Source organism: Chelonia mydas, chromosome 5 (genome assembly GCF_015237465.2).
Source record: "Chelonia mydas isolate rCheMyd1 chromosome 5, rCheMyd1.pri.v2, whole genome shotgun sequence".
Taxonomy (NCBI): Eukaryota; Metazoa; Chordata; order Testudines; family Cheloniidae; genus Chelonia; species Chelonia mydas.
Window position 1 is genome coordinate 60,820,972 of NC_051245.2, and position 27,149 is coordinate 60,848,120.

The 27,149-nt window shown below is 40.4% G+C and overlaps 1 protein-coding gene across 2 annotated transcripts in view; it reads left to right on the forward strand.

The window, feature by feature from the left end:
* The window catches only part of LOC102930761 (leucyl and cystinyl aminopeptidase), a 102,220-nt gene extending 79,343 nt beyond the window's left edge, over positions 1-22,877 (forward strand). For both annotated transcript variants that reach the window (XM_043546743.1, XM_037903294.2), the window contains exons 9-18: positions 5,578-5,709; positions 8,251-8,411; positions 11,748-11,833; positions 16,211-16,394; positions 17,121-17,277; positions 17,909-18,093; positions 18,528-18,689; positions 19,921-20,061; positions 20,760-20,841; positions 21,985-22,877. In XM_043546743.1, coding sequence (XP_043402678.1) covers positions 5,578-5,709; positions 8,251-8,411; positions 11,748-11,833; positions 16,211-16,394; positions 17,121-17,277; positions 17,909-18,093; positions 18,528-18,689; positions 19,921-20,061; positions 20,760-20,841; positions 21,985-22,116 — 1,422 coding nt within the window. In that variant the 3' untranslated portion in view covers positions 22,117-22,877. The remainder of the gene's footprint in view (positions 1-5,577; positions 5,710-8,250; positions 8,412-11,747; positions 11,834-16,210; positions 16,395-17,120; positions 17,278-17,908; positions 18,094-18,527; positions 18,690-19,920; positions 20,062-20,759; positions 20,842-21,984) is intronic.
* Positions 22,878-27,149: the final 4,272 nt, after the last annotated feature.

A 27,149-nucleotide genomic window follows, 5' to 3' on the forward strand; every position in this document is an offset into this window, starting at 1 on the left:
GCCACTTTTGGGCTCGGGAAATAAGCACTGAGTGGTGGGATCACATTGTCATGCACGTCTGGGATGACTAGCAGTGGCTGCAGAACTTTCGGCTGAGGAAAGCCATATTCATGGGACTGTGTGATGAGCTTGTCTCAGCCTTGCGACACAAGGACACGAGAATGAGAGCTGCCCCGCCATTGGAGAGGCGCGTGGCGATTGCACTGTGGAAGCTAGCTACCCCAGACTCAGACCGATGGGTCGCTAACCAGTTCGGAGTGGGAAAGTCGACCGCTGGACTTGTGTTGATGGAAGTGTGCCGGGCCATTAATCACATCCTGCTCTGAAAGACACTGACTCTGGGCAACGTGCGTGACATTGTGGATGGCTTTACACAAATGGGCTTCCCTAACTGCGGAGGGGCGATAGATGGCACATATATTCCAAGTCTGACACCAGGCCACCGAGTACATTAATTGCAAGGGGTATTTCTCTATGGTTCTTCAGGCGCTTGTGGATCACTCTGGGCATTTCATGGACATTAATGCAGGCTGGTCCAGAAAGGTGCATGATGCACGCATCTTTTGGAACACTGGCCTGTTCAGGAAACTGCAAGCAGGGACTTTCTTCCCAGACCAGAAGATCATCGTAGGGGAAGTCGAAATGCCATTTGTGATCCTGGGAGACCTTGCCTACCCCTTAATGTCGTGGCTTATGAAGACATACGTGGGGCACCTTGACAGCAGCAAGGAGCAGTTCAACAGGCTGAGCAAGTGCAGAATAACTGTTGAGTGTGCTTTTGGCCATTTAAAGGCCCGCTGGCGCTGCCTATATAGGAGGCTGGACCTGGCCGATGACCCTGTTCCTGTACTTATAGTTGTATGCTGTACACTCCATAATATTTGTGAAGGGAAGGGTGAAAGCTTTGCTCAGTGCTGGACTGCTGAGACTTAGCACCTGGAGGCTGAATTTGAACAGCTAGAGACCAGGGCTATTAGAGGGGCGCAGCACGGGGCCATAAGGATCAGGGATGCTTTGAGGCAGCAATTTGAACCTGAAAGCCACTAATATTTGTTGCTATGTTCAGGAGTGCAGTGCTTGTAATCCTAGGAGGTGATTGTGATTGGTACAGATGATGCACTAAGAGGGTTTAAGAAAATTGCCTGTTGCTTTGCAGGGCTCTGTTTGCTTTCAATTAATGGAATAAAGATTACTTTCAAACCAAAACAATTATTTTATTAAACAACCGGAGGAGAGAGACAGACAAAAAGAACACATCAGCACTGAGGGGGATAGGGGAAGGGAGGATCCTAGCAGGAGGTGGGGTCCCAGGACTGTTAAAGATTTGTGTGTATCCAGGTATCATTGTGACGGGTTGGATCACAGAAACCCCCTTGGGACTGCCAACTGATGTGCCAAGACTACTACTGCCTCTTGCTTTCCCTGCCAGCTTGGGACTCCAGAGCCCTGCCTGGCTGTGCCAGACACGCTTGCCGGCCACAAACACAGACCCAGGTCTGAACCACATCCCCTAAACTGCAAGCTTAATTGAAAGCATCTTAAGAAATGTTCCTGTCTTTAACACTCAGATGCCCAACTCCCAATGGGGTCCAAACCCCAAATAAATTCGTTTTACACTGTATAAAGCTTAGAGAGGGTAAACTCCTAAATTGTTCGCCCTCTATAACACTGATAGAGAGAGATGCACAGCTGTTTGCCCCCCAGGTATTAATACATACCCTGGGTTAATTAATAAGTGTAAAGTGATTTTATTAAATACAGAAAGTAGTATTTAAGTGGTTCCAAGTAGTAACCAACAGAACAAAGTGAATTACCAAGTAAAATAAAATAAAACCCGCAAGTCTGTGCCTAATACAGTAAGAAAACTGAATACAGATAAAACCTCACCCTCAGAGGAGTTCCAGTAAGCTTCCTTTTACAGACTAGTCTCCTTGTAGTCTGGGTCCAGCAATCACTTACCCCCCTGTAGTTACTGTTCTTTGGTCCAGTTTCTTTCAGGTATCCTTGGGGGTGGAGAGGCTATCTCTTGAGCCAGCTGAAGACAAAATGGAGGTGTCTCCTAGGGGTTTAAATAGACTCTCTTGTGGGTGGATACCCCTCCTTCCCCCTGTGTAGAATTCCAGCTACGAGATGGACTTTTGGAGTCACATGGGCAAGTCATAAGTCCATACGTGACTCAGAATGTACAGGGAGCAGCCATGGTTCACGTGCTACATTGAACATCCTCATGTAGACTTCTTATGTGGATTGGAGCCTTCCAAGATCCATTGTCCCTTAAGTGCTTCTTGATTTGGCACTTAATTTGCACATTCCTTTCTCAAGACGCTGACCAAATGCTTTACTAAGGCTACTTAAAAATCAAGCAAGTACACAGCCAATATTCATAACTTAGAATACAAAAATGACACATGCATACAAATAGGATGAATAGATTCAGTAGATCATAACCTTTACAGAGATACGTTACATGGCCTATGTAGCATAAAACATATTCCAGTTATGTCATATATACATCATAAGCATATTTCCATAGAGCCTTATGGAGTGCAATGTCGCAATCATATCCAGCCTTCTCCTTTGGAGTACAGTGCAGTGGGTTCTGTACTTCAGCAGGGCTAAACTGCAGAGAGACGGGTGTTGAGTGCAGTGGATACAAGGAGTCCACAGTGCTGGACTGTGACGGGAGAGGAGTGGAATGCAGCAGGTACAAACTGGAGCCAGGAGGTTGAAAGAGTGTGTTGGTGGTGTCTGGGGGGGGCGCGTGGCAAAGAGTTTTTAGCGGCTGCAGGTGAGGGTGGGGGTGGAGCTGCTCGGTTTGCAGTGCTAGTAGTGCTTGGAGCATGTCCGCTTGGTGCTCCATAACGTTTAAAAGCTGCTCCATGGCTTCGTTTTGGTGTGCCACGTTTTCCTTTCAGTCCCTCTTCTCACTGTCCTGCCACTCCTTCAATTCCTGTTTTTCAGCCATGGAGTGAATCATAACCTCGCGCAGAAAGTCCTCCTTAGTTCTTTGTGGCTGCTTTCTAATTCTGCACAGCTGTTCAGCTGGCGATAACGAAGAGGGAGGCTGGGCTCCCAGGGTCATCTCTGTGAAGCCAAAATGCAACATTTTACAGAAGCAGTTTTGTTTGCAACACAAAGACCACTGATTCAGTGATTTAAAACACAGCCACTATTCACATACCTATCACTAACTTGTGGCTCATGCATGCTTGCTTGGGGTCAGCCAGACTCCCAAAATGGTGAGTAACTGCAGGGGTAGGGGAAATCAGTGTTCCAGGATCATACTGTACGCTGGGCATGTGGCTCTTGGGGAGAGCCAGCACTGTAGGGGGGGCCTTACAATTATTACTGTCCCCACATTTTCCACAGGCTGTGTTCATTATGGAAGATCTCGCTGCTGAGGGTGAGCAGGGAGTCAAGGGAGGATCATCTCCAAGACTGCAGCTTCTGCCCTGGCCCTTATGCGGCTCACCTGTGTGCAGCAATGTGGCAGAGTGGCGCGGGAAAGTTACCGTTAATGGGGCAAGAAACAAAGCAGCTCTGCCAAAGAACCTGCAGCAGCGGATTTCCCAGTATCTCCATTAGAGTTTTGTGGAGATCTGAGGGAGATTCCCGTGAACTGAGGGAGTCAATCAACCCCCTCTTAAACCGCTCAGACTAGGCATGTGGTGGTATGCACATCATACAGACACAAGCCTGCTTTCTGCAGCCGTCCTGCCCCCAACAATTTGCTTCAGTGATTCCCAAAATCAAAGCCACTTGCCAGGGGCCACCGCCTCCTGTCTGTGCTTCGCCAAGCTCCAACAGCTGTGAATAGCTAGCCTCCTCCAGGGTAGAGAAGAGCTCCTGGCTGCATGCATCTCTGACCTCTGAGTCATCCTCTGCCTCTGGGTCCCCCTCCACATCCTCATCCAAGATTTCCTCCTCCTGGCTCTGTCCAATCTCGACTGGCATGCAAGTCACCAGAGTATCCACATTGGCCTTTGCAGTGGAGGTGGGGTCACCACCAAGTATTGCGTCCAGCTTTTTGTAGAACCAGCAGCTCATGGGTGCAGCACCGGAGCGGTGGTTTGCCTCCAGCGCCTTGTGCTAGGCGTTCCGCAGCTCCTTCACTTTGCCCCTGTGCTGCAATGTGTCCTGGTCATGGTCCCTTTCTGTCATGCATCGTGAAATCTGTCCATAGGTATCATAATTCCTATGGCTGGAGCGCAGCTGGGACTGGACAGCCTCCTCTCCCCAAATGCTGATGAGGTCCCAGCCGCTCAGCATTGCTCCAAGCGGGTGTGTGGAGCAGGTTTGGCCACCTAGAAAGATGCGCTGAGACCACTGCACGCATCACCGAGCAAACAGGAAGGGGACTTTCAGAAGGAATTTAAGGGGTGGAGCTGATGGTTGGTCACCTGAGGGCAGGGCAGTTGAGTTCAAACCGATGACCAGAGAGGTGAGAACAGGCATTGTGGGACACCTCCCAGAGGCCAGTTGCAGCGTAGTTATCGACCAGGGTGTCTACACTGACACCGCAGCGCTGTAGCCCCGGCACAGAAAGCTCTATGCCTCTCATTGGGGTGGTTTTTTCACAGCGCGGTAACTGCGCAGTTTCTGTGCACTAAATGGCTTGGCAGTGTGTACACCTCAGGAGTTACAGCGCAGAAAGCTGCTTTACTGTGCAGAAACTTGCCAGTCTAGACAAGGCACAAATGTTAAATAGCTGAAGTTCCCCAAAGGTCTTTCAGTTTTCTTTATTCTTTCTCCAGTGTATGTTTTGGTACCAACAGTGTGATGTACATAAACTAGTCAGGGTCAGTGTCACTTTAGCTGCAATCTGTCTACCCTTGGGCCATTTATTGACTGGGTTGCTGTGATGTAGGAATGTTTCCATGGAGGATCCTCGTGTTCAACTGAGTAAAACCACAGTTCTGTCCGCAGACATGGATTGCTCCATGACTTCACTGATGGAAACAGATCTAAAAATAATACTTAGCTCTGTGAAAACTTAGCAGTTTGAAAGGCTTATTTTACAAAATATTTTCATGTGCTTTTCAAGCTTTTAAACAAGCAGCATCCATATATATACTTGTTGGCATTTCTCTTCCCTGTTTTCACTTATTGATGTATCTTGCTTTCTTTTGTGATTGCTGTTTGGCTCTATCATTCTTGTGTAGTTGCTTACATATTAGAATTTAACACCAGCTCTCGCAAGGACGGAGAGGTACAGCACCTAACAGTAGTATTAATGAAATCTGACAACCATCGACGATGCATCCACCACAACGCCATTTCTTTCACATGGTACTAATTGGGAAGTCTTTCAAACTAAGTTAATGTCGGTGAAACGTCCATTGTTTGTTGTTGTTGTTTTTTTTTTGTGTGTGTGTGTCTTTTTTTAAATCTGTAAACATTTTCCCAAGCATTTTAGATTGTCAAAATAATTGCTTTCAGACTAAACTCCCTGGGCCGGAATCTCAATTATTATCTCCTAAAGCCAGTAGTACTGACAGTCTTGTAATCTGTGCTTGCTTCTCCTGAATCGGGTTCTTAAACACCTTTTTCTCTTACTGACTTTTTTTTTTTTTTAAGGGAGCTTCCCTTTTGTTGATGCTGAAAAAGTATATCAAACATGATAGTTTTCAAGCTGGGATTGAGAATTATTTGTATAATCACAGCTACGGATCCACCCACAGCGATGATTTATGGGACAGCATGAATGAGGTAACCGTCTTGTATATTCTGTGTTTTGGTTTTTACATGATGTGCTATAGTGAGATGTTAAAAGCAAAGACATTTTCTATTTCCTTATATTAGTATTACTAAATAAGACCATATATTGCAGACATATATTGAAAAGTCCTTGTTTATCAGTCATTCTGCTCATGATCACTCATTCCAAAATTCTGTGCAGAGATGCACAAACATAAATGAGCAACAGTTGTGCCTAGAAGAGAGCCTTCAAACCTGCTAGCCCTCCTCTCCCCTGTGTTTTAAAGAGTGGAAAAGTGGAATGGGGAAGGCATTCAGAACCATAACTATCATGTTGCTAGTGTTATGCTATAGCCCCTGAGCCTTCAGATGCTTAAGCATATGCAGAACTTCACTCACATGAGTAGTCCCACTGATGTCAGTGGGGACTAGACAGATGAATAAAATTACTCATGTGCTTAAACATCTGTAGGATTTGGGCCCTTGTACAGAAGAAAAGCTTGAATCTCCATTCCACCAGTGATATTTACTGGGCTGGACTTTCTAAAATATTCACCGTTGACCTAACTCTCCCATTTATTTCAGTGGGAGCAGTTAGGCCAAAGCTGAGTACTTCTGAAAATCCCAACCATAAAATCTGGTTTCCTTTTGATCATAAACATCATTGTCTTTAGAACAAAATGGAAAATCCATTTCTTTATTTTAGCCTCATACAATAGCCTCAAGAACTGGGGTAAAGGAGAAGAGGAGGCTCTTTTAAAGCATTTAAAATAAAAACTGAAAACAAACTTTTCAGTCTCTTTCTGTGGGAGGAAAGAGAAATTCTTTCCCTTGTTGGAGTCCTTCCTGCTCTTATTGGATTTAAGAGATGCTATAATGACAGAAGCCAGATAAGAACATGGATCAGTGTTAGCATGCTGAACATTTCAGACATTAATTTTTAAGAGCGTTACTTACACTTCAGCGATTTCTTGGAACTGGGGAGCTGGGGGGTTTCAATGGCACAAAATTTACATTGGCTCGCATGGTGCCTAGACACTGTAAACCTGCAAGATACTGTACTGACGTGCAAGAAGACTTGATCCCTGCCCTCTGTGGCTTGCAATCTAAGCAGACAACACAGAAACAAAGGAGATTTGATGGTGGTAACGGGCATTGTTAGTTCCATGATGTTTTCTTTTTTTAATGAAACAAGCACTTTGCTGGTGGACTAGGATTAGTAGGTCTCTTGGCAAAAGTGTATTTTGAGGAGAAGAAAATGAAGTGTGGACAGACTGGGCCAGAGAAGGTTTACAAGTGTAGGAAGGACACAGATGAGCATAAGGGGGAGTTTTGTCAACTGGGGTGGGGGTGGGAGGAAGAGAAGGTGAATGAGATGAGGTAGCTGGGGAGTCCACCCAAATAAATCAAAAAGTAAATAACTTAAGAACGAATGATAAGCTTTCTCTAGAAATTTTAACAGAAGCTCTTTACAGAAAATTATTTCCCTTGGATTGATAATTTTATTGAGTTTTTAACACCTATTCAGTTATATAGGACTCTTCCATAAGTGTAGGCATAGACCAATAACTTGAATTTCAGATGGACAGTGAGGGCAGCTGAAAAAGTGACAGCTGGACAGAACAGCAAGTAATACAGGTAATTTGAACAGTGATAAACTTCCTTTTTCCTTTAGAGCCTGGTCCTGCAAGTTGTTCCAGGTAGGCTGACCCCTGTGCATACACACAGCCCCCCTCATATTGAATCCCATTGCATGCAAGTGCAGGGATCTATCTGTGTGAGACAGCTTGTAGGACTGAGGCATTAGTTACCTACTAGTAAGGTGGAGGTGCTAACATGTAACCACCACTGTGTGTAATACTTTGCAATGTAGGGATGAAGAGTATTGCACTAATGCAAAGAGTCATTAGTTTTTATTTTTATTGTAATAGTAGCATATTGGAAGAATTGGAGGGGGTGACACATGAACAGTAAATAAGTAAAGGTTAGTTAATATTGAATGCTTTTTTTTTTTTTTTTTTTTTTGAATTTAAAAGGTTGTTTAACCACAGATGGAAGCAGAATCGGTTGGGCATTTCAGACTTTCTTAATTCAGATCTTAATGTTCATTATTGAAAAATAAAACCTGCTTTCTAACCTGCAACTTCTCTATAATTCCAAAATAGCGATGAAAGTAGAAGAAGGAAAAAAAAAAAAAAAAACACAACCCAGAACACCTGCCCTTAAAATTAATCCATAAGTTACTTGCTCTGTTTTCCTCCCTTGACATCCTACTTTAGCCTGCTTGGCATTCCCATGTTTCCCTTTCTTATTTGGCTGTCACTTGGATCTCTTGCATTCAAGAAGATAACACACCTGTTCACCTCAGTTACTGCTGACAAAATTGGCAAGCCAATACAGAATAATTCTGCACAGGGGCTTAACCTGCTACTTATATTGGCACTTAGTTTCAAGATGGCTCTTGTGTGGTGAGCTGAAGATAGAATTTGACAAAGAGAAATGAAGAATACCCATTGTCTTCCTGTTGAAAGTGAATGTCTTCATGTTTTACAGATCACAAACGGAACACTAGATGTAAAAAAACTGATGAAAACCTGGATTCTGCAGAAAGGATTTCCCTTAGTAACTGTTAAAAGAAAAGGAAAGAGTCTCCATGTCCAGCAGGAGAGATTCTTGCGCAGCGTGGAATCAGAAAATTGGACGTCAGATGCAAGGTTATTCTCCCCCAGCCCTCAGAAAATCTACCTTTTTACTTTCATGCAATTTTAACTGTCTTCAGAGTGCATATTCCTTGCACTTTGACACATTCAGAGCTCCAGTAGTTTTCTCTAAAGAGCAGGTAGTAATAAATGAAGTGAGACACAGCAGTACGCACAGAGCTATTTTATTATTTGCCTTGAAAAATAAAAGATAGTCCCTGTCTGCCTCCATCTCAGCAATTGAAATAGACTTTACATTGCTTTTTCTCAGAACAGAGTTCATCATAACTTAAATTTTATTTATTCATTTTTCTGATGTTTTTAATTGGCTTGTATGATTAACTCCAGTGCACAATAGGACAACAGGCAGGATTATGTTTGGATTCATTTTTCTTTTTAAAATAAAAAAAAATTTCAAGTAGTTGCAGCTTTTAATCTTCAAGCTCAAGTAGTTGGGGCACATAAAGGATGGGTATATGGGGATGAGATAGAAGGTAGATGAGAGGAGTTTGCAAATGTAACAAATAAAGTAGCCTTCTGCAGACGAATGCTGGTGGTGTCTAAAGGACCAGGAAGCTTTCTTCTGGAACCTGTACATTTTCCTACTAGGTCAAATCTGCACATTGAGTGCTGATAGAGGACAGTGTAGAATGTGGATAAGGAAGATCTCCCCCTTACAAAGTAAGACTGACCATAAATTAGCATTTGTATGTTTATCAGTTAATTGCTAAAGATTCCTTGTTTAGGAATAGTATCCACAGTAGTGGAGGAATACATGGCAATAAACATCTTTTTTTTTTTTTTTTTTTTTTTAATGGGTGATTAGATACTGGTGCAAATATGAAGCAACTGATAACTGCAAAAATCAATTTGTCAAATGTACTCCGTAACCAGGCACCTTATCCTTGTTATATAACAAGACAAGGACATTCTCAAACTGCAGACCCTATGAGATTGTGGTTTTCTCTACCACAGTTGAAATTTAATGGGGAGTTAAGGGCACTTCACATCATGCAAAATTAGGCCCTAAAAAAAAATTGCCTTTATAAGGATTGGAAGGTTGTTTTTTGTACATCTGTCTTCCTGGGTTTTCCATGGATGTCCCTTTGGAGTTGCACTTAGGTGAATAGCTCTTGAAGGATGACTTTTCAGGTGAATAATTCATAGTGATTTGTGGGAAATTGGTGTACAACCCAGTTCACCCCCCTCAGTGGGTTTGCCTTAGATAAAATTAATTGCGATTAATTGCACTGTTAAACAATAATAGAATACCATTTATTTAAATATTTTTGGATGTTGTCTACATATTCAAATATATTGATTTCAATTACAACACAGAATACAAAGTGTACAGTGCTCACTTTATATGTTTTTACAGTTCAAATATTTGTAACAAAACAAAAGAGATGGTATTTTTCAATTCATCTAATACAAGAACTGTAGTGCAATCTCTTTATCATGAAAGTTGAACTTACAGATGTAGAATTATTTACAAAAAATAACTGCTTTCAAAAATAAAACAGAGTGTAAAACTTTAGAGCCTACAAGTCCACTCGGTCCTATTTCTTGTTCAGCCAATTGTTCAGACAAAAAAGTTGTTTTACATTTGCAGGAGATAATGCTGCCCGCTTCTTGTTCACAATGTCACCTGAAAGTGAGAACAGGCGTTCGCATGGCAATGTTGTTGCTAGCGCCACAAGATATTTACATGCCATGTGCGCTAAAGATTCATATGTCTCGTCATGCTTCAACCACTATTCCAGGGGACATGCATCCATGCTGATGATGGGTTCTGCTCGATAACAATCTAAAGCAGTGAAGACCAATGCATGTTCATTTTCATCATCTGAGTAAAATGTCATTAGCAGAAGATGGATTTTTCTTTTTTGGTGGTTCGGGTTCTGTAGTTTCCGCATCTGAGTGTTGCTCTTTTAAGATTTCTGAAAGCATGCTCCACACCTCATCCCTCTCAGATTTTGGAAGGCACTTCAGGTTCTTAAACCTTGGGTTGAGTGCTGTAGCTATTTTTAGAAATCTCACATTGGTACCTTCTTTGTGTTTTGTCAAATCTGCAGTGAAAGTGTTCTTAAAAAGAACATGTGCTGGGTCATCATCCAAGACTGCTATAACGTGAAATATATGGCAGAATGCGGGTAAAACAGAGCCGTAGACAGTTCTTCCCCCAAGGAGTTCAGTCACAAATTTAATTAATGCATTCTTTTTTTAACGAGCGACATCAGCATGGAAGCATGCCCTCTGGGATGGTGACCAAAGCATGAAGGGACATGCGAATGTTTAGCATATCTGGCACGTAAATACCTTGCAATACCGGCTACAAAAGTCCCATACGAACGCCTGTTTTCAGTTTCTGGTGACACTGTAAATAAGAAGTGGGCAGCAGTATCTCCGGTAAATGTAAACAAACTTGTCTGTCTTAGCGATTTGCTGAACAAGAAGTAGGACTGAGTGGACTTGTAGGCTCTAAAGTTTTACATTGTTTTGTTTTTGAGTGCAGTTATATAACAAAAAAAAAAATCTACATTTGTAAATTGCACTTTCATGATAAAGAGATTGCACTATGGTACTTGTATGAGGTGAACTGAAAAATACTTTCTTTTTATGGTGCAAATTGTAATAATAATATGAGTAGTGTACACTTTGTATTCTGTGTTGTAACTGAAATCAATATATTTGAAAATGTAGAAAACATCAAAAATAAATTTCACTTGGTATTCTATTGTTTAACAATGCGATTAAAACTACGATTAATTTTTTTCAGTTAATCGTGTGAGTTAACTGTGATTAATCGACAGCCTTAATTTGAAGCTGAGGATAATATTTACTCTTCTAGTATGGGATTATCTTGAGTCCTTGTCTTGTGTAACTGCTTGTGCTTTTTGTTAGAGGAATTTGGGACACGACCAGTGTCCTTTTTACTTTTTATGTAAATCCCATACAAAACTGTAAAACTTCAGGCCCAGTCTAATGTTTTACCCATAAGACAACCTTCCTCTCTGAAGTGCCCAGAGTTCAATTTTTGGCACTGCCACAGATTTCCTTTTTTGGACAAGTTGCTTACTATTTCTGTGCCTCAATTCTCCATGCGTAAGGTGAGGAACGGAGGAGATGTGATAAAAATGGTTTGAGTTACTCGGATACTGTAATGATGGGGGGCATATAATAGATCTCTTAACATTATTTTGTTGAAATGCCATAATATGTTAAAGCAGCTTTAAAAAAAAAAAAAAAAAAGTGAGACAAACAGCAAAACTAATTGTATTGATTGTGACTTATTACATAAAGCTATACTACTGTATGAGTCTTGAAAGAAATATAATTTTTCTCTTACAGTTATCTCTGGCATATTCCTCTCTCCTACGCTACTAGCAGCTGCTCTTTCCTCTGTCCTTATGCATATTTACTGGACCAGAAGTCAGGTATGTGACCTGAGGCCTCTGTAGCTAGGATGTACAGTGAAAGCAGGTTACTTCAGTTTTGTATATCAGGCTTTGTTTGCACACACCTGAGTAGGGTTTGAGGTCAAGGGCATGCATGGTATAAAGTAATTTTCGAGGAGAATATAACTGGAATGATACCCATAGGGAACAGAGAACAGTGTAATTTTAATCACTTTTGTAGACATGGTTGCTTTAGTCTTTCGTTATCCCATAAGGATGTGGTTAGGAACCAATGGTGCCTTCAAACAAAGTCACCACAGAGTGCTGAGCATGCCTGGAGTACTTAGCATCAGTGGCAGTGATGTCAGGAGTATATTGATTCAACATGACAATACAGGGAGTAAACAGGACTTGGTCTTTTTGCAAGCTGCCAGATTGGGGAGAGGGCCTTGAGGAAGAAGATTTGCTCTGAGCAGTGTGTACTTAAGGGAATCGGCCCTGGGAGATTGACACAGCCAGCATGAATGTAAGGAGGTGTATTTCCCCCTCTGATATTATTTACTTTGTTTTGTGGCATAAAATAATTACTTTGTTAGAACACTTTTTTTTTTTAAAATGTTCCAAGGTATGGCAGTCTAGAACTTGGAACCTTCCCACGTTCTCCCCACCTTTTCTTTGCTGCAGTGGCCATTTTGAGTCCCCAGGTGCTAATCTGTACAGAGGGCTGAATTAACTTTCTTTTTAATGATGAAAGTGATTGTTACTCAGTATTGTACTAAAAATACTTGGCCAGCATTGGTGTAAGCCAGGGACATCAGTGGATCTTTGGTGATTTACTGTACACCAGCAGAGAATTTGATCCATTCTTTTAGAATGCCTTTAACCCTACTATCATACTGATCCCTCCCCCTATCCATTACACTCATTATCTGACACATTTCATGATGACCTACTGTGTAAAAATGTCTCCCCCATGTCTATTGCTTCAAATAAACCATACAAAATTGAAGTTGAATGCTTAATGCCGATCTTGAAACCTTTATAGCTATCTTGGTATAACGTGTTCATTCTCTATAAAATGACTGTTAAAAGTACAGTAGTTTAGTTTAAGCAGATAATGATTTTTTTAAAATTTAAGTTTCACAGTTGATTTACAAAATCTCACTTAATTGTTTCTGGACCTCTGCTATTTGAGATGTTGGCTGAAAAGTAGTTTACAGCCCGATAATCTGTGGGAAAACCAAGGTGTAAACTTGTGTGCATGTTCGTGACATTGTCACACCCATTAGTCAAGTAAGTAGTCAGCCTCAATGTTAATCGATAAACAGAGAATAGTTACTGCTGTTGAAGGCCTTTTTTCATCATATATGTTCCCAAAAATGTGACGTTAGCTTTTCCAGAAAGGGTAGGTAATCCTCTTAAATAATAATTTGTTCTGTAATTGGTCTCTAAATTGTCTGTAGTTTTGCAACATGTTTATATCTTCTGTTCCAAGATGCTATTTGTCCATGGTTTGGGGTTTTTGTTTTTAATCGCTGGGTCCATATCCCACTCTGTGGTCACAAGTCCGTTACAAAGGGATCCAATTGCAGGGTCCCGTGTGCTTCCAGGCCAATTGGGTCTAGGTAGTATAGCCACTGTTTCTAGTTCTGGGATGATCGAGCATGCTGTAGATCTGGGCAGAGGATAGAAATTCTGCTTCACAAAGGATTTCAAGATTTTGAAATTTGGCTTTATTTCAAACCATAATAAAACCTGAAGTCTTCAAAATCTCCAAAAGAAAATTCCAGGGGGAAAAAGTCCATTGAGTCCAAGCAAAACTTCTTTTAAAAAAAATTTATATTATGTAATACAAATTATAAACCTTGTGAAATTTGAAGGTCATTTAAAAAAAAAAAATTCATTCCAGATATCTCCAAAGGAGACATTTTGCCATTTTTTATTTGAATGTCCACCTAAACAAAATTTTGGCAAAAATTGATGTGATTTTTGCAAAGCATTTAGATTTTTATGGAATTGCATTTGCAGGTGGAAAATTGGCCCATCACAGCTTTTTCTGACCAGCTCTAGCTAGTTCCTGGGTTTATAACCTTCTTTGGGATGTAGAGTGCCACCAGCCAGCTGCCCTAGAGCCCTGAATGAGGATTTGAGAGCTCCTGGAACTGACAGCCCTTCCCAGTCATTTACACATGCTCCCCAGAACCTCACCTAGAATGTGTGCGCTTCTAGTTTAACCCCTTTGGGGACAACGTGGTAGGAAAACAAGTAACATAGTTTTAGCAAAGGAATTTCTCAACCACAGTGACTTTACTCTTAATGCACTCAAGAGTTTCAACAAAACTCTGGAAAATGAAGCAAAAGTTCTGAGTTGCCTTTTCCCCGTTATGTTCTCAGCCCTTCTGACAGTCCAAGGTTTGTCAGCTTTCAGACCAGGCAGAGTCAATCCTGCAAGTTTTCTGGATGTGTGGATAGCAGTGCTCACCCACTCTCCTCCTTCTCCCTCCCTCCTCCCGTTAACTAGAGTCTCTCTCTTTGCTGGGTGCCCCACTGAGACACTCCAGCCCCTATCCCCAGAAACTTATGGGATCCGGTGCAGAAAAAACATTATTCCATGGGTAGTGGGTCAGCAGTTGAGACTATCAAATTTGGTGGACGGTGATTGCCATCTTGACAGCTTCTCAATTGGAGTTCAAGAAGTTGTCAGCATCTTTCTGGGCAGGGTGCTGTCTGGAAGGCAATACAAAAAGCTGCCCCTGGGTAAGTTTTAGATTTGTGTTCAGCACATAATAGAAAATGGAGTCAATAATTTGATAGACACATCTCACCATGTCACAGATATAATTCTGTGATCTTTACTGACTTGTGACTTGATCACGTCCTGTCTTTCACATAGTGTTGAGTATTGTGAGGCACAGAGTATCATGTTCACTCAAACGATGACTGAGTTGTAGAGAGAGGTTTATTACGTGGGTGGGTTTTTTTGTTTTTGGGAGGGGGATCGAACCAAAGGGAAGGGGGAGAGAGAGGGAGAGCGCACACAAAGGTTTTGAATCTGCTTAATTTCTTACAAGATTTTCAAGACTTACTATCCTAAAAATTCCTGTTTCTGTTCTTCCCTGCCACCGCTACCTGCTTGATGTGGAAATACACTTGGAAAGGTTTTCTTTGTTTTATTTTGAGAAGATTCAGCTGGTGAACTCCTGGTCTGAATCACCTCATTTTTAGAGAGAAAGATTACTAGGAAAGTTTCATATTAGTCAGTGATGTTTGTTTCCATTGCATTGTGGTATGACACACATGGCTGCATCAGTTGCATTGCAGTGCATGCTGAGTTTGCCTTCAAAATGGCACCTGATACGGTCCTGAAGATGTGGTAATACATGATTGAACAAATGAAATATATTAAATAACATGGCTCTGAGAGTGGCCTCTAGCTTGATGCATAGAGACAACCTAAGGCTGCCAGGAAGTAATGTGCTATCCCCTCCCCCCACACAGGTAAATTATAATAATGAGAAGCTGGTTTCCTGGAAGTATGGAAACCAGTGTTTTTCAAATGTAAACAACCAAATTCCAGGTTGTCATGACCATATGAACACAAATCAGCATGAACTTTTTTCTTTTCCCCCTTGAACTTAAAACTTTAATGGTAAAATTATACCATTTATTGCGGTCTCAGATAAATATTAATTGTAATTTTTTGAGAGTAGTTAATTAGGTAGGTCAGTCTGCTGTCAAATGTATCTGAGGGATGGGTCACATCCAGTATTGCCAAATTGGCGAGCATGAGTCTAGTCTAAAACTATTGCATTTTATTGAGTCTTGTCACATTTGTGCAGTTCACAACTTTGAAATTGCCACCTTTTATCTCCAGTGGGATAAATTCTGCCCTCAGTTCAACCCATACTCCAAATAAATCTTAAAAAAGAGGGCTTCTCCCTTCTAATCTGTTTCTTGGTTGCAAGGGCTCATCTGTTGTAACTGGATTCCCTCTCTACCACATTATGACCTTGATGCTAAAATTCACCTTCTGTCTCCTGATTTATTTACATTCTTAGTTGTAATTCAGATCCATTGAACTCTGTAGGAATGCACAGGTGTAACTAGTGGAAAATGGTGGCCCGGTTATTTTGCTTAGCCTGAATAGGAGGGGAGAACAACCCAGAGTTAAGGGGCCTTCACACACAACACCATGCTGACTGCTACTCCTTTTTATGACAGGGAAGCTTCCAGCTCCGATACTATCTCTGGTTACAGCTGCAATAGTATAGATGGGAAGAGAAAGGACCTCCTGAGTAAGCTGGGTCCAAACCATTTAGTACTCTAAACACTCAGAATTAGAAAATAGGTTTTTAAAATGTTCAATATTAATAGCATAACTGTGTGGGTGTCTGTCTCTCTCTCTCTCTCAACTAGCTACCATTGAACTTCAGGAGGAGGTGGCATGGGTAAAGTTCAATGTGGACATGAATGGCTACTATATAGTGCACTATGCTGAAGAGGACTGGAATAGTCTAATTGCCCTGCTGAGAGATAATCTCACTGCTCTGAGTGCCGAAGACCGAGCTCACCTGATCAACAATATCTTCAGTCTTGTGGGGTAATTGATACGGGGGGAAGTACAGCTTTTTTAATTTTAAGTTCATGCAAGACAAAGGATTATACTTAAGGACATTGCGGAGAAGAATGCTTTAAAGATACTTTTGTTCAGTATCCGCTATCATTGATTGAGTTTCAATGATAAAACATCAGATATTGCTCTCCATTCATTTAATGCCATCATTCATCCCTTTGTATTGTAAAGGACACCTGCTAGTTCTGTTGTCATGGAGGACAACATGTTCTTTTACAAGTCTGAGAGAAATGCCTTGTGATTTTGTCCTATCAAAGGGAAAGTACCTTTTATGCTCGAGAGAAGTAAACTAGTTGCTTCTGACATAAATGTTTTAATGGTTTACTTTCATCATGTACCGCTCTGTTGGCTCTGCAGCTGGAATGAGGCTGAGAATTCTGGGTGGCCTTTCAGTGACTGCTGCTTCCTTAATCTGAGTAATTTCACTTACTTTCAATTGCCACCATGCTGCACCTTATTTTAATTCTGTCCCTTAATCAAAGGCATGATTGTTGCCATCATTGTTATATTACAAGAACAGTAATACTTTATATATTTTTACTTCCATTTGCTTCCAGCTCATGATCTAGTTCTTTTTTTTTAATTAGTATTGTAGCCTCACAAAGGTAGATGCCATCCTTAAGATTTCATTTTAGCAAGAAATTCTTTTTCTGAGTCCATTTTAATTCCTTTTGTGTTCTTTGATCTTTTTAGTATAGGAAAGGTGTCTCTGATGAAGGCCTTTCATCTGCTTGATTACCTAGTGAAAGAGAACCACACTGCACCAATCAGTCAAGCTCTGTTCCAAGTGACTCTCATCTATGACCTCGTAGAAAAAAGAGGAATGCAGCATCTTGCAGCAAGAGTAGTGGTATGTCTTCCTCTTCTCTATCAGTGTTTGAAATATTTTCCCATAACATCAATTCACAACTGCGGTCTCTGGTTAGACTCTGATGGACCAACATTCAGGAATCTCATTGGCTTGTCTTTATATTTGTAAGGCTATTCTGTGTGTCTTGAGTAATAAAGGTTAATAATTACTCTGAGGCAGGGACTGTTTTCTTGTTCTGTGTACAGCACCTAGCACAGTGCGGGTCCTGGTCCATGACTGGGGCTCTTAGGTGCTACTGCAATAGATATTCAATAATAATAAACTGTTTAAAATCCAGATCCTTTTCTGCTATAGAAATGAGGAGAAAACACCCTTGTTTTCTATTTCAAAAGTTCTTGAAGCTGACTCATATGTCTATAACCTGACAGTTTCATCCAGATTGGGACTAGAGGACTAACATTCAGATGCAGAGAGTATGCTTAAATCTATTTACACGCACTAGCCATGTGTATGGTAGTCTAATTTGGTGTATCTTAAACAGGGAGGAGTCAGAAATAGGGGGTGGTCTACACAATCTTACACCCTCCCATTAGTTGTTTATCTTGCTTGTGAATTCCTCTCTGAACAATGTAATGTGTCTTGGTATTGCTTGCTGTCTTTCACCATCTAGGGCAGAGTTAAAAAGCTACTTGGAAGCAAAATTGATCAACAGACTTGGACTGATGATGGGACCGTATCTGAACGAGAGTTCCGGTCTACTGTGCTCGCCTTTGCCTGCTCCCATCACTTGGGAAACTGTAGCACCACTGCCACCGAGCTGTTTAAGGAATGGAAGGCTTCCAATGGCACCAAGAGGTAAAGCACAAACTAGTCTGAGCATGTTCTGTTTATGTATTTCAGTCACTTTTCCACCATTGTTTTGAAGAAAGATCCTAATTAGTCTTGGCCACCAAAGCACAGAGACTATGCTTCATTCAGCAGTTTTTACTGCATTTCCTTTGAATATAGTATGGCATAAAACAATAGGAACTATATTTTAGAAATTAAAACCTTGTATCCACAGTGTTGTTGAATGCGACTGCTATGCCTACTTGATAATTCTGAGTAAGTAATTCTTGAGAATCTGAATGATGCCTCTCTGGAAATGAATTCATCTGGTCCTACAAAACTACTATTATACCAAATTAAGTGCAAAAGACATCACCTGTGCTATTTGCCTAAAGCTTTTTAAAGGTTTCTTCCATAGTGTCTCATACAGGACTATTCTTGTTTTGTAATTTTTTTTATAGTCTGCCTACTGATGTTATGAAGACTGTATTCACAACAGGAGCAAAAACTGACGATGGCTGGGAGTTCCTTCTACGCATGTACACGTCTTCAGTTTCTGAAGCTGAGAAGCACAAAATGCTTGATGCTCTAGCCAGCACAGAAGATATTAGAAAACTGATCTGGTATGAAAATGCCAGAAGATTGTGGTGGTGTAATTGTGTTGTTCCCAGAATATGTGAGAGACAGCGGGGGGGGCGGGGAGGGGGAGAGAAGTGAGGTACTTTTATTGGACCAACTTCTGTTGGGGAAAGAGACAAGCTTTCAAGCCACACAGAGCTCTTCTTCAGCTCAAAAGCTTGTATCTTTCACCAACAGAAATTGGTCCAATACAAGATTTTTTTACCTCACTGTTCTTGTCTCTCTCAGAATGTTATGTAATGCATAAACTTAAAAAAAAAAAAAAAAAAAAAAAAATTGAGGGGAAAATCCACATTTCCCAAGAAGCACTTAAAATAACTGACTGGTTTTCTTACATTGGCTAAACATAGTGCTAGGAAGACATTTTTTAGTAGGCTTCTGCTTATTAAAGCAAAATGTGGCCAACATATCAGGAACAGGATTCCATATAATCAAATGCAAAGGTCCTGATACTGTGCTCACTTATGCTTGTGGAAATCATTAGAAACTCCCTAGAGGTCAGTGTAGTTACACTGCTTGGAATGTATAGTGAGAGGAGAATCAAGCTTGAAAGCTTTGCACTCTTGGAAGATCAGTGTGGAGTTGCTTTAGATCAGAAATACTCTGAAGCCTTCCAAGTACAGGCCTGTTTCATAACAAAGAACCAAGAGTTCAGATAGCATTTGCTTGCTGTGTGGATGAAATCTTGAACTTGCTTTATGTGGGAAGTTAGAGCCACCTTATCTCCAACATCTACAGCCATTATATGTATGTTCACAGACCACTTCAGAGGACTGTCCAGAGGGTGTAGCAGAGACAGTGGAAGGTTTCCATGACTGCTGCGCTGTGGAACTAGCGTAGTTTCTCATGATGACCAGTGAATTTTGTTTTCCCCTTATGACCATGCAAAAAGTCACTGAGCCCCTGGCATTTTGATGGCGATTAAATGACTCAAATGGGCATTGAAGCTATTCTGTACTTCATGGGATTGGGCCCCATGTTTGGCATTTGCAAACCAAAGGTAAATAATGAAATTTGCAGTATCGGCCCTGGTAGTTGACTACATCTAGTTTCCTAAGGTATCTGTAAAAGATAAGAAAATATATCTGTAAGTAGCCTCCGACCTACCATATACTCTGTTCTAATTGGCTAAGTAACCTATGAGAGCCACTGCAGTCTAGCTGTGAAATGTTTGTATAGTAGTTTTGAGTTGACTGGATCTGTTTTGTCTCTTAGGTTAATGCAAACAAGCCTGGAGGGAAACCTCATCAGGGCACAGGAACTTTCGCATATCATAGCAACTGTCAGCCAAAGTCTGCCGGGGCACTTGTTGGCCTGGGACTTTGTCAAAGAGAACTGGGAAAAGCTTATACGGAAGTAAGTTTGTTTGTTTGGTCTTTAATTATTAACATGAAGCGTTAGGTGCAGCATTTGTGTGCATGTATTTTTTTCAACTGCAAAATAATAGACTGAGCTAACTTTGAATAAAATTTTCAGAAGTTCCCAAGTCCCGTTCTCCCCCCCCCACCCCCCAAAGTGGTTTAGGTGGTTAATTCCCATTGTTGTTTGCACCCTTCCCCCCCTGGTTCAGAAAATATTAGCCTGTCCTTATTAAAGGGACAGTGATGTGAAACTATTAGTGATGCATGCATGTTCCTTCATTCCATGGTGAATAATATCTTGTATCCACAGTGGTCTCTCAGCATGCTTTGAAACAGATTGAAAAATGTGTTCCTCCTTTTGGAGACACTGAAAGTTTTTGTGTGCGTGTGCATGTTTGGGGAACCGGTCTTCAGAAATATACTTGCTTTTCTGGGAGCATCACAGCTTGTTGCAAGTGTTACAACTTTAAGCTGTTTTCCCCCAAAAAACGTGTTACTATATGATAGAATAACTCAATGTGATCAGTATCAAAAAATTCACTTTTAAAAATTACTTAGTGGCTTTGTTTTGTTTGAAAATTTTACCCTTTTGGTGCTTGAAGTCTTTTAAAAAAGCACGTGAAGTGCTCTTGCTTCATAAACTGGTTACCACAAGTTACTTTTACTTCCTTATTTTTTTCTTCCATATTTCAGGTTCCACTTGGGGTCATTTGCTATCCAGAATATAGTTACCATGTCAACCTTTCAGTTTTCAACAGAGGCCCATCTACTTGAGGTTGGTGGTGTAAAGTACTATTTCCTAAATATTAGCTTCCCCCTCCAAAAAATTGTGTGCACTAGCGATTGATACGGTCATGTATATAGTGCATTTCACCATAGATTTAAAGATCCTTTTCAATAGTGTAGAACTATTAGTGTTCTTATTTGACACATGGGAAAATAGTCCCAGAGAAGTGACTTACCCAAGGTTACATAGAAAGTCTGTGGCAGTGCTAGGAATGTAACCCAGCAATCCTGACAGCGAGTTCCAATGCGCAAGGTACTAGAGAGACTATCGCCCATGTTAGAGGTAATTATTTGGCTCAGATTGTATGAACCTAGCAGGCTGCGACTTGATCATGTCAGTAGGAGACTGAGCCAAAGGTGGCTTTGTTTTTCTGATTCCAGGACCGCCGACACTATCCAGGTCTATGGTGTATGATAGAGCAGCCTAAAGGTCACTGCATTTTACTTTGGCTGTCAGCAGCCCTAAAAGATAATTCTAGCAGTTGAGGATCAGCAGTTGCTGAGGTGCCACAGCTGTCTCCCCCTTTTCCTTACCAACACCTTCTACTCCAGGAGCTTAGAAGGACAGAAGGTGGCATAGAAGCCACTACAGCTTCTACTGTAGACTGTCAACTTCTAGGGAAATGGCTAAAGGTTAAAATCTTTAAAGTTGCCCAAGTAAAAACGTGTGCAAATCTTACCTGTACATAGAATTTATTTTCTTATGCTTTAGCATTCACGTACTTCGTTGTGTCAAATGCCCCCGTGATAAGTTGATTTTCAGTGTACCAAAGATAGAATCATTTTAGGCAATCCCATTTGTCACAAGAACAGAATCCTTCTCCAGAAAGCTAGTTCATTTCTGAGTGCTGTATGATTACAACTTGATTGTGCTTTGAGTGAAAGGTAGGGATTCCACCAAATATACAGAATTTCTTGTTGAATTTTACTGAAGCTACACAGGCTATTGCTGCAGTTCCCATGAGCTGTAATCACTCTATTTGCAGCAACCCTCTTGTGTGATTTGCTAACTACGTGAATGTGGATCATTGGTACTTTGTGCTGGGCGTGGAGGATGGGCAGGTGGCACACTCTTAACTTGGAAACTGCCTACGTTTCTCAGCCTGAAATGTACATTTTCCTTACTCTGCAGGTTAAAACTTTCTTTGAGTCCAAGTCCGAGAAGATTTCTCAACTTCGCTGTGTCAAGGAGGCTATTGAGACAATTCAGCTGAATATTAAGTGGATGGAGAAGAACTTAGCGACACTGCAGCAATGGCTGTAGAGAACATAATGCCACAGAGAGTGTGTGTGTGTTAGCCATTAAGAAAGCTTGTGAACTGTTGCTTTTGCAAAAGCCAGGGTGAAACCAGGCATCGCTGCAACATTGTTTGCACTATTAGGGGTTCTAGTTAGCTCAGGGCACATCTCACCTAAGTTTGTTTTTCTTTTGGTCATTTGTGGGCCAGATGTAGATGTTTATTTATTCTGGAACTGTGTTCATCTATAGACCAAACAGTTGCATAAATAACTAATAAGTACAGTAACTTTATATTTGAAACACCCTGTCATTTGAAATCCTGTCTTATCGTTCTCAACACTGGGTAAGTATTGAAAAAGAGAGCAACAAGGGAAAAAACTGCCATGAGAGATGCTTTTTCTTTGCAGAGCGCTGGCTAATCAGTGTTCTTTATGCAAAACTGTTGGTAGCTTTGGGTTTAGCTTTTGATGATCAAAGTGTTTTTTCTAGACGTTCTAAAAACATAAGAATATACAGCTATTATTATAATATGTATTTTTGTCTATTAAGTGGCCAGGTGCTACTGATATTATATGAAAAGAAAACAAAGCCAAATAGCAAATATGAATGTTTTAGGAGGGGAGAGATTTTTAGAAGCATCTCAGTGACTTGGGAGCACATGTCCCACTGAAAGTCAGTGAGGCGTGTGCTCCTAACTCATTAGGCACTTTTAAGGGCAAACTTTCAATTGCCAGACTGAATTATTATTGTTTTGTTGATGTCTGAGCAACAGCCCGTACCTTCCCCCCCGCCCCCCAAAAAGAAAAAAAAAAAGGCCATAGGAAGTTGCTCCAGACTAGTTCAGATGGTGAACTGACTCCTGATTGACTACTGATCCTTTTCACCATTCCTCTTTGCTGAGAGCCTGCATTTGGTACATGTGTGTCAGACGTTTTGTTTGGGTCTTTATATTCTTCACTTAATTTTTCAGTATCACTAGTATAATTTGTGTACACCGCTTACTCTGTAATGCTTTCTAGGTGTAACACAGCAGTGGGGAACTTTTTGTCTGTATTTGGATGGTATCATGCAACAACTATTGGGGACAAAGCCTAAAACTTATTCTGCGAACAAGTGCTCTAAAATCTGGCATGCTAGGCTAAAAGGCAAGATAGCCACAATACAATGTGCCTTTTTTCTAAAGCAATTCACATTTAGGCCCTTTTTGAGGCCTGGTGTAAACACAGAGTTGTACCTCCTTAACTAAAGAGATGATTTTTATACCTGTTTAGTTAAAGTGGTGGGGAGAGAGAATGTGTAAATATTCTTATGCCTGTCTAAAGCTGGCTAACATCACATTAGTTTGCATCAGAAAACTTTCATGTACAGCCAAACTGATATAGCAAGTTTTAAACCAATGTAAGAGAATCCAAACAAACAAATTGAATCAATTAATAAAATGGATTTAAGTTAAACCAGTGCAAATATTGTGCAGAGACAAGCCCTGAGAAAAGTTTTCTTCAAAAGGTGGGGAGACTATTTTCAGTCATAATCAGCCTTGGCTTTGAATTTGTTACCATTTTAATACAGGCTCCGTTTAAAAAAAAATTTATAACTTTCACCTGCAAATTGTGGCAGTAATGTGCATGAGATGTAGGCAGGTGATTAGTTAAAACTGCCTAGTGAAAATTATAGTATTTGTTGGCTTTTCATCAGTAGGTATGTACTAAATCATTTAAACTATGCAGTTTCATTTCCATATTTTGTGCTTCTCCAACTAAAGTTTGGAGAAAAATTTCCTCAAAATTTGCCAGTAGTTTACTTTAAAAATGAGTTCTGCAGTTCTAACCTTGAAAAAGAATGTTACTCCTCCTGGGTGCGCAAAACACCCTGTCAGCTAGTGGAAATGCATGCATTTTGTATGTACTGAAAGTGGATTTGTACACCTCCTCAGTGATTGAATTAGATGTTATCCTAATTCATTGAGTTCTTTAATCACTTGTATTAACTGCATTGTGCAGTGATGTGTCGTCGTCCCCCCACCCCCAGTTACTGTGTTTAGTTACATCTTTGTATATTTTTGTGTGTGTTTATACCATGTGTTTTTTTCCTTTTTCCATTTCTCTGTTCTTTTTAAAAAATTTCCCCCTTGACAACAGCAAAGGTGATGGATATAAAACTTTGTAGAGTGAGAACTAATAATAATTTCCTCAATTCCAACTCTGGGATTTTAAGAATGTTCTACCATTGACCTTAAACATGTTACTGGTAATGTAATCTGTATTAGGAAATACTATGCACCTCCATTTTAGAGTGCAAAATACAGTAAAAACTGAAAAACAGAGTTTGGAAAATCATGGCTTTAAAAAACCAAACAACCAACCTAAGGTTTGTTTCATTTTGCCACTCAGTGCACTGAGTTTTTCACCTTTTTTTGCTATTTAAACATGATTCATGTTTTCAATATCACTTGTCCTTCTGTGGAGTTCATACTATGTACCTGGGAGCCAGCTTCTATTGATGTCAAGGAAAAGCTTCTCATTGAATTCAGTAAGAGTTGGATCAGGCCCTGATACTGAAAAGCACTAAGAACTCTCATCTCTCCCAGAGCTCAGTGGGAACTGAGGAGAATTGGTGCAGCTAACTATCAAGACACATGTCATGTTTTACATTAAATAAGTGGCTCTTACCAGTTCTTTTGTCTTCCAGTCAAAAGAAACACACACATTGCAGGAAAACACTTCTTGTTATGATTCCATAATAATTTACAGGCAAACGTTATGGAACAAGAGGCTGTGTAAGTCTTGGGCCATTGTCTTTATTTTGTTTCTGAAGGAGAGGCAAGTTCCACTGAAAAGCTACTAGACAAACACCAGTCACTTGAGGCCACGTCCCCCACTGTGAAATCAGTTTTGTTTAATGTTTATTTTAGTTGGAGTCTCTCAGTTTAGATCCAGTGAAACACCTTAACTTGCCATCTTCGAAGCTTTTGTGCTACTGTAGTCTTGGTACTTTGCAGTGATTTCAGTTGTGAATAATATTAAACTTTGAAGTCTAAAAACCTAATTTGAAAGAAACCATGCATTACATATAGCTATGTATTTTGTGGGTTTTTCCCTAACATTTCACATGTAAAATTAGCCTAACGGGGGGAAAAATGTGCTAATGAATGAGGTTTTTTTAGCTTTATCCCTGGAAAACAGAGAAGTCTGCATGCTGATGTATCTTTGACTTTATTAAAATTGCAAATTCATTTAATGCTAAATCCTGTATTTACTTTATCATTCATGAGTTTTTGGCTTCTTAAATTTACTCCATAGTGTGGAAAGGATCAGGATGTGAGGAGAGAAGGAGCCTGAAATGGATGATATGTGGCTGTTCAGAAATGATTGTAGCAATAGTCTCTGCCTTATGGATTATATTACAGTAACATGCAAGATCATATGCTAGCTGGAGATTGGAATAAAGGGAGGCTATGCTTTTTTCTAGTGGGACAGTAAAACTCCTGTTCCATATCTGGTTTTTTTACTCTTTAGGCTAGAGGTGTTAGTGCAATTCATGTTCTGCTGGAGGTCAACGATACTTTTGTTTCCCACACCGCTTTGAGTGGGGTAGCAATTTGTAGTATTCCAGTGGCTTTCATTTTTATATATTAAACCACACACGATATTCCAGTTGCATTCCCAATCTTGTCCCCCTTCACATTAACAAAGTGACTCAAATTTTGTGAGAAACACTATAACTCAAATTCTCAGTCATCTATTTCAAGCCTTAGTTTGCTCTCTTGGATGTATTTCTCCTTCCCAGTCATTTCAGCGAATTTCTGCAAGCACATTCTCATCCTCCAAATGTTCACCTGCCTGCTGGTGGGAAAGCTGAAAACACCAGTCGCTAGAGCAGCCGTCCTCTGAGGCAAACTGTAGGGGCACTGTGCTAACGTATGTGGAAATTGGAGAGATTACAATTTTCCAAATTTGAATATGCACTGTGGATTCCTTCATGCATTGAAAGTCACATATAGAATTGTACTTCAGCGTTTACACAATCTGACATCTTTCAATAACGCACTACAAAAGCAAGGTTGCATATGCTTCTGTAAGCAATGATACATGTTGTAATAGGCACTTCATCATTACTTAATTGAATCCACTCTAAATTTTAGTTTATCAAACCCTGCTTTCATTAAACACCTGCACCTTTTCTAGAATACTAGTGCATTGGCAATCTGAAGAGCTCACTTTAACTCTAGGAGTGGTATTCATTTTTTACCTGGCCAAAGAGATGGCTTTTGCCATAGAAATATTTACATTTCACCTGCTCACTGCATCTTGGAGCATTTGATGTTGGGCGTGCATTGTAAAAGTAATGCTTTAAGGAACATAGTAATGGTCTTCATTATGTTGGGTGTTTTTTTTAGCGACCATATGCTGCAGGAAGTCTGACCCTTGAAGTGAATCCTGCTTTATGATTGTATATCTTTCACCTGTTCTATATTAGATGGACCATTCCTTTTCCAACTGATTGGCTCTCCTCTCTTCCCCCTCCTCCTTCCCCGCCCTCTCTCGAAGATGTTATCTTTCATTGCACTCTGAAATTTAAAACAACGCTGCCTCATTAACCATACACTTTTGTATGCATTTCATGCATCGAGGCTTGTATGTTGGCTTTCTTTGTATATTTCTGAATCCGGTTTCATGTAGTTAATTCACTCCATCACATGGTAAATGTTGTTCTCTCTCATTTGGCTAAACCGTATAGAACAAAATGCTTGAGTAAACTTACTTTTACATTATTTTATTGGTTTTTTTTTAATTAAGATGCTACTAAGTGTTGGAAGATTTGGTTACTTTTTTTAATGAGGCATGGATTCACATGATTCATGGAAAGTTTTAAATGTATGTAATTTACCACATTAAACTCTCAGGTCATATTGCTAAAGAATTTAAACCTCTAGTTTTTCTGTTATTTAAACCTGCTTCTGAAGTAGAAATAGCCTTTTATTCGTGATAACTTAGTTTTGATCAGTGAGAGGCAGACATCTTTTTTTGAGTTGATCATAGTGGCATTTAGCAAATTGC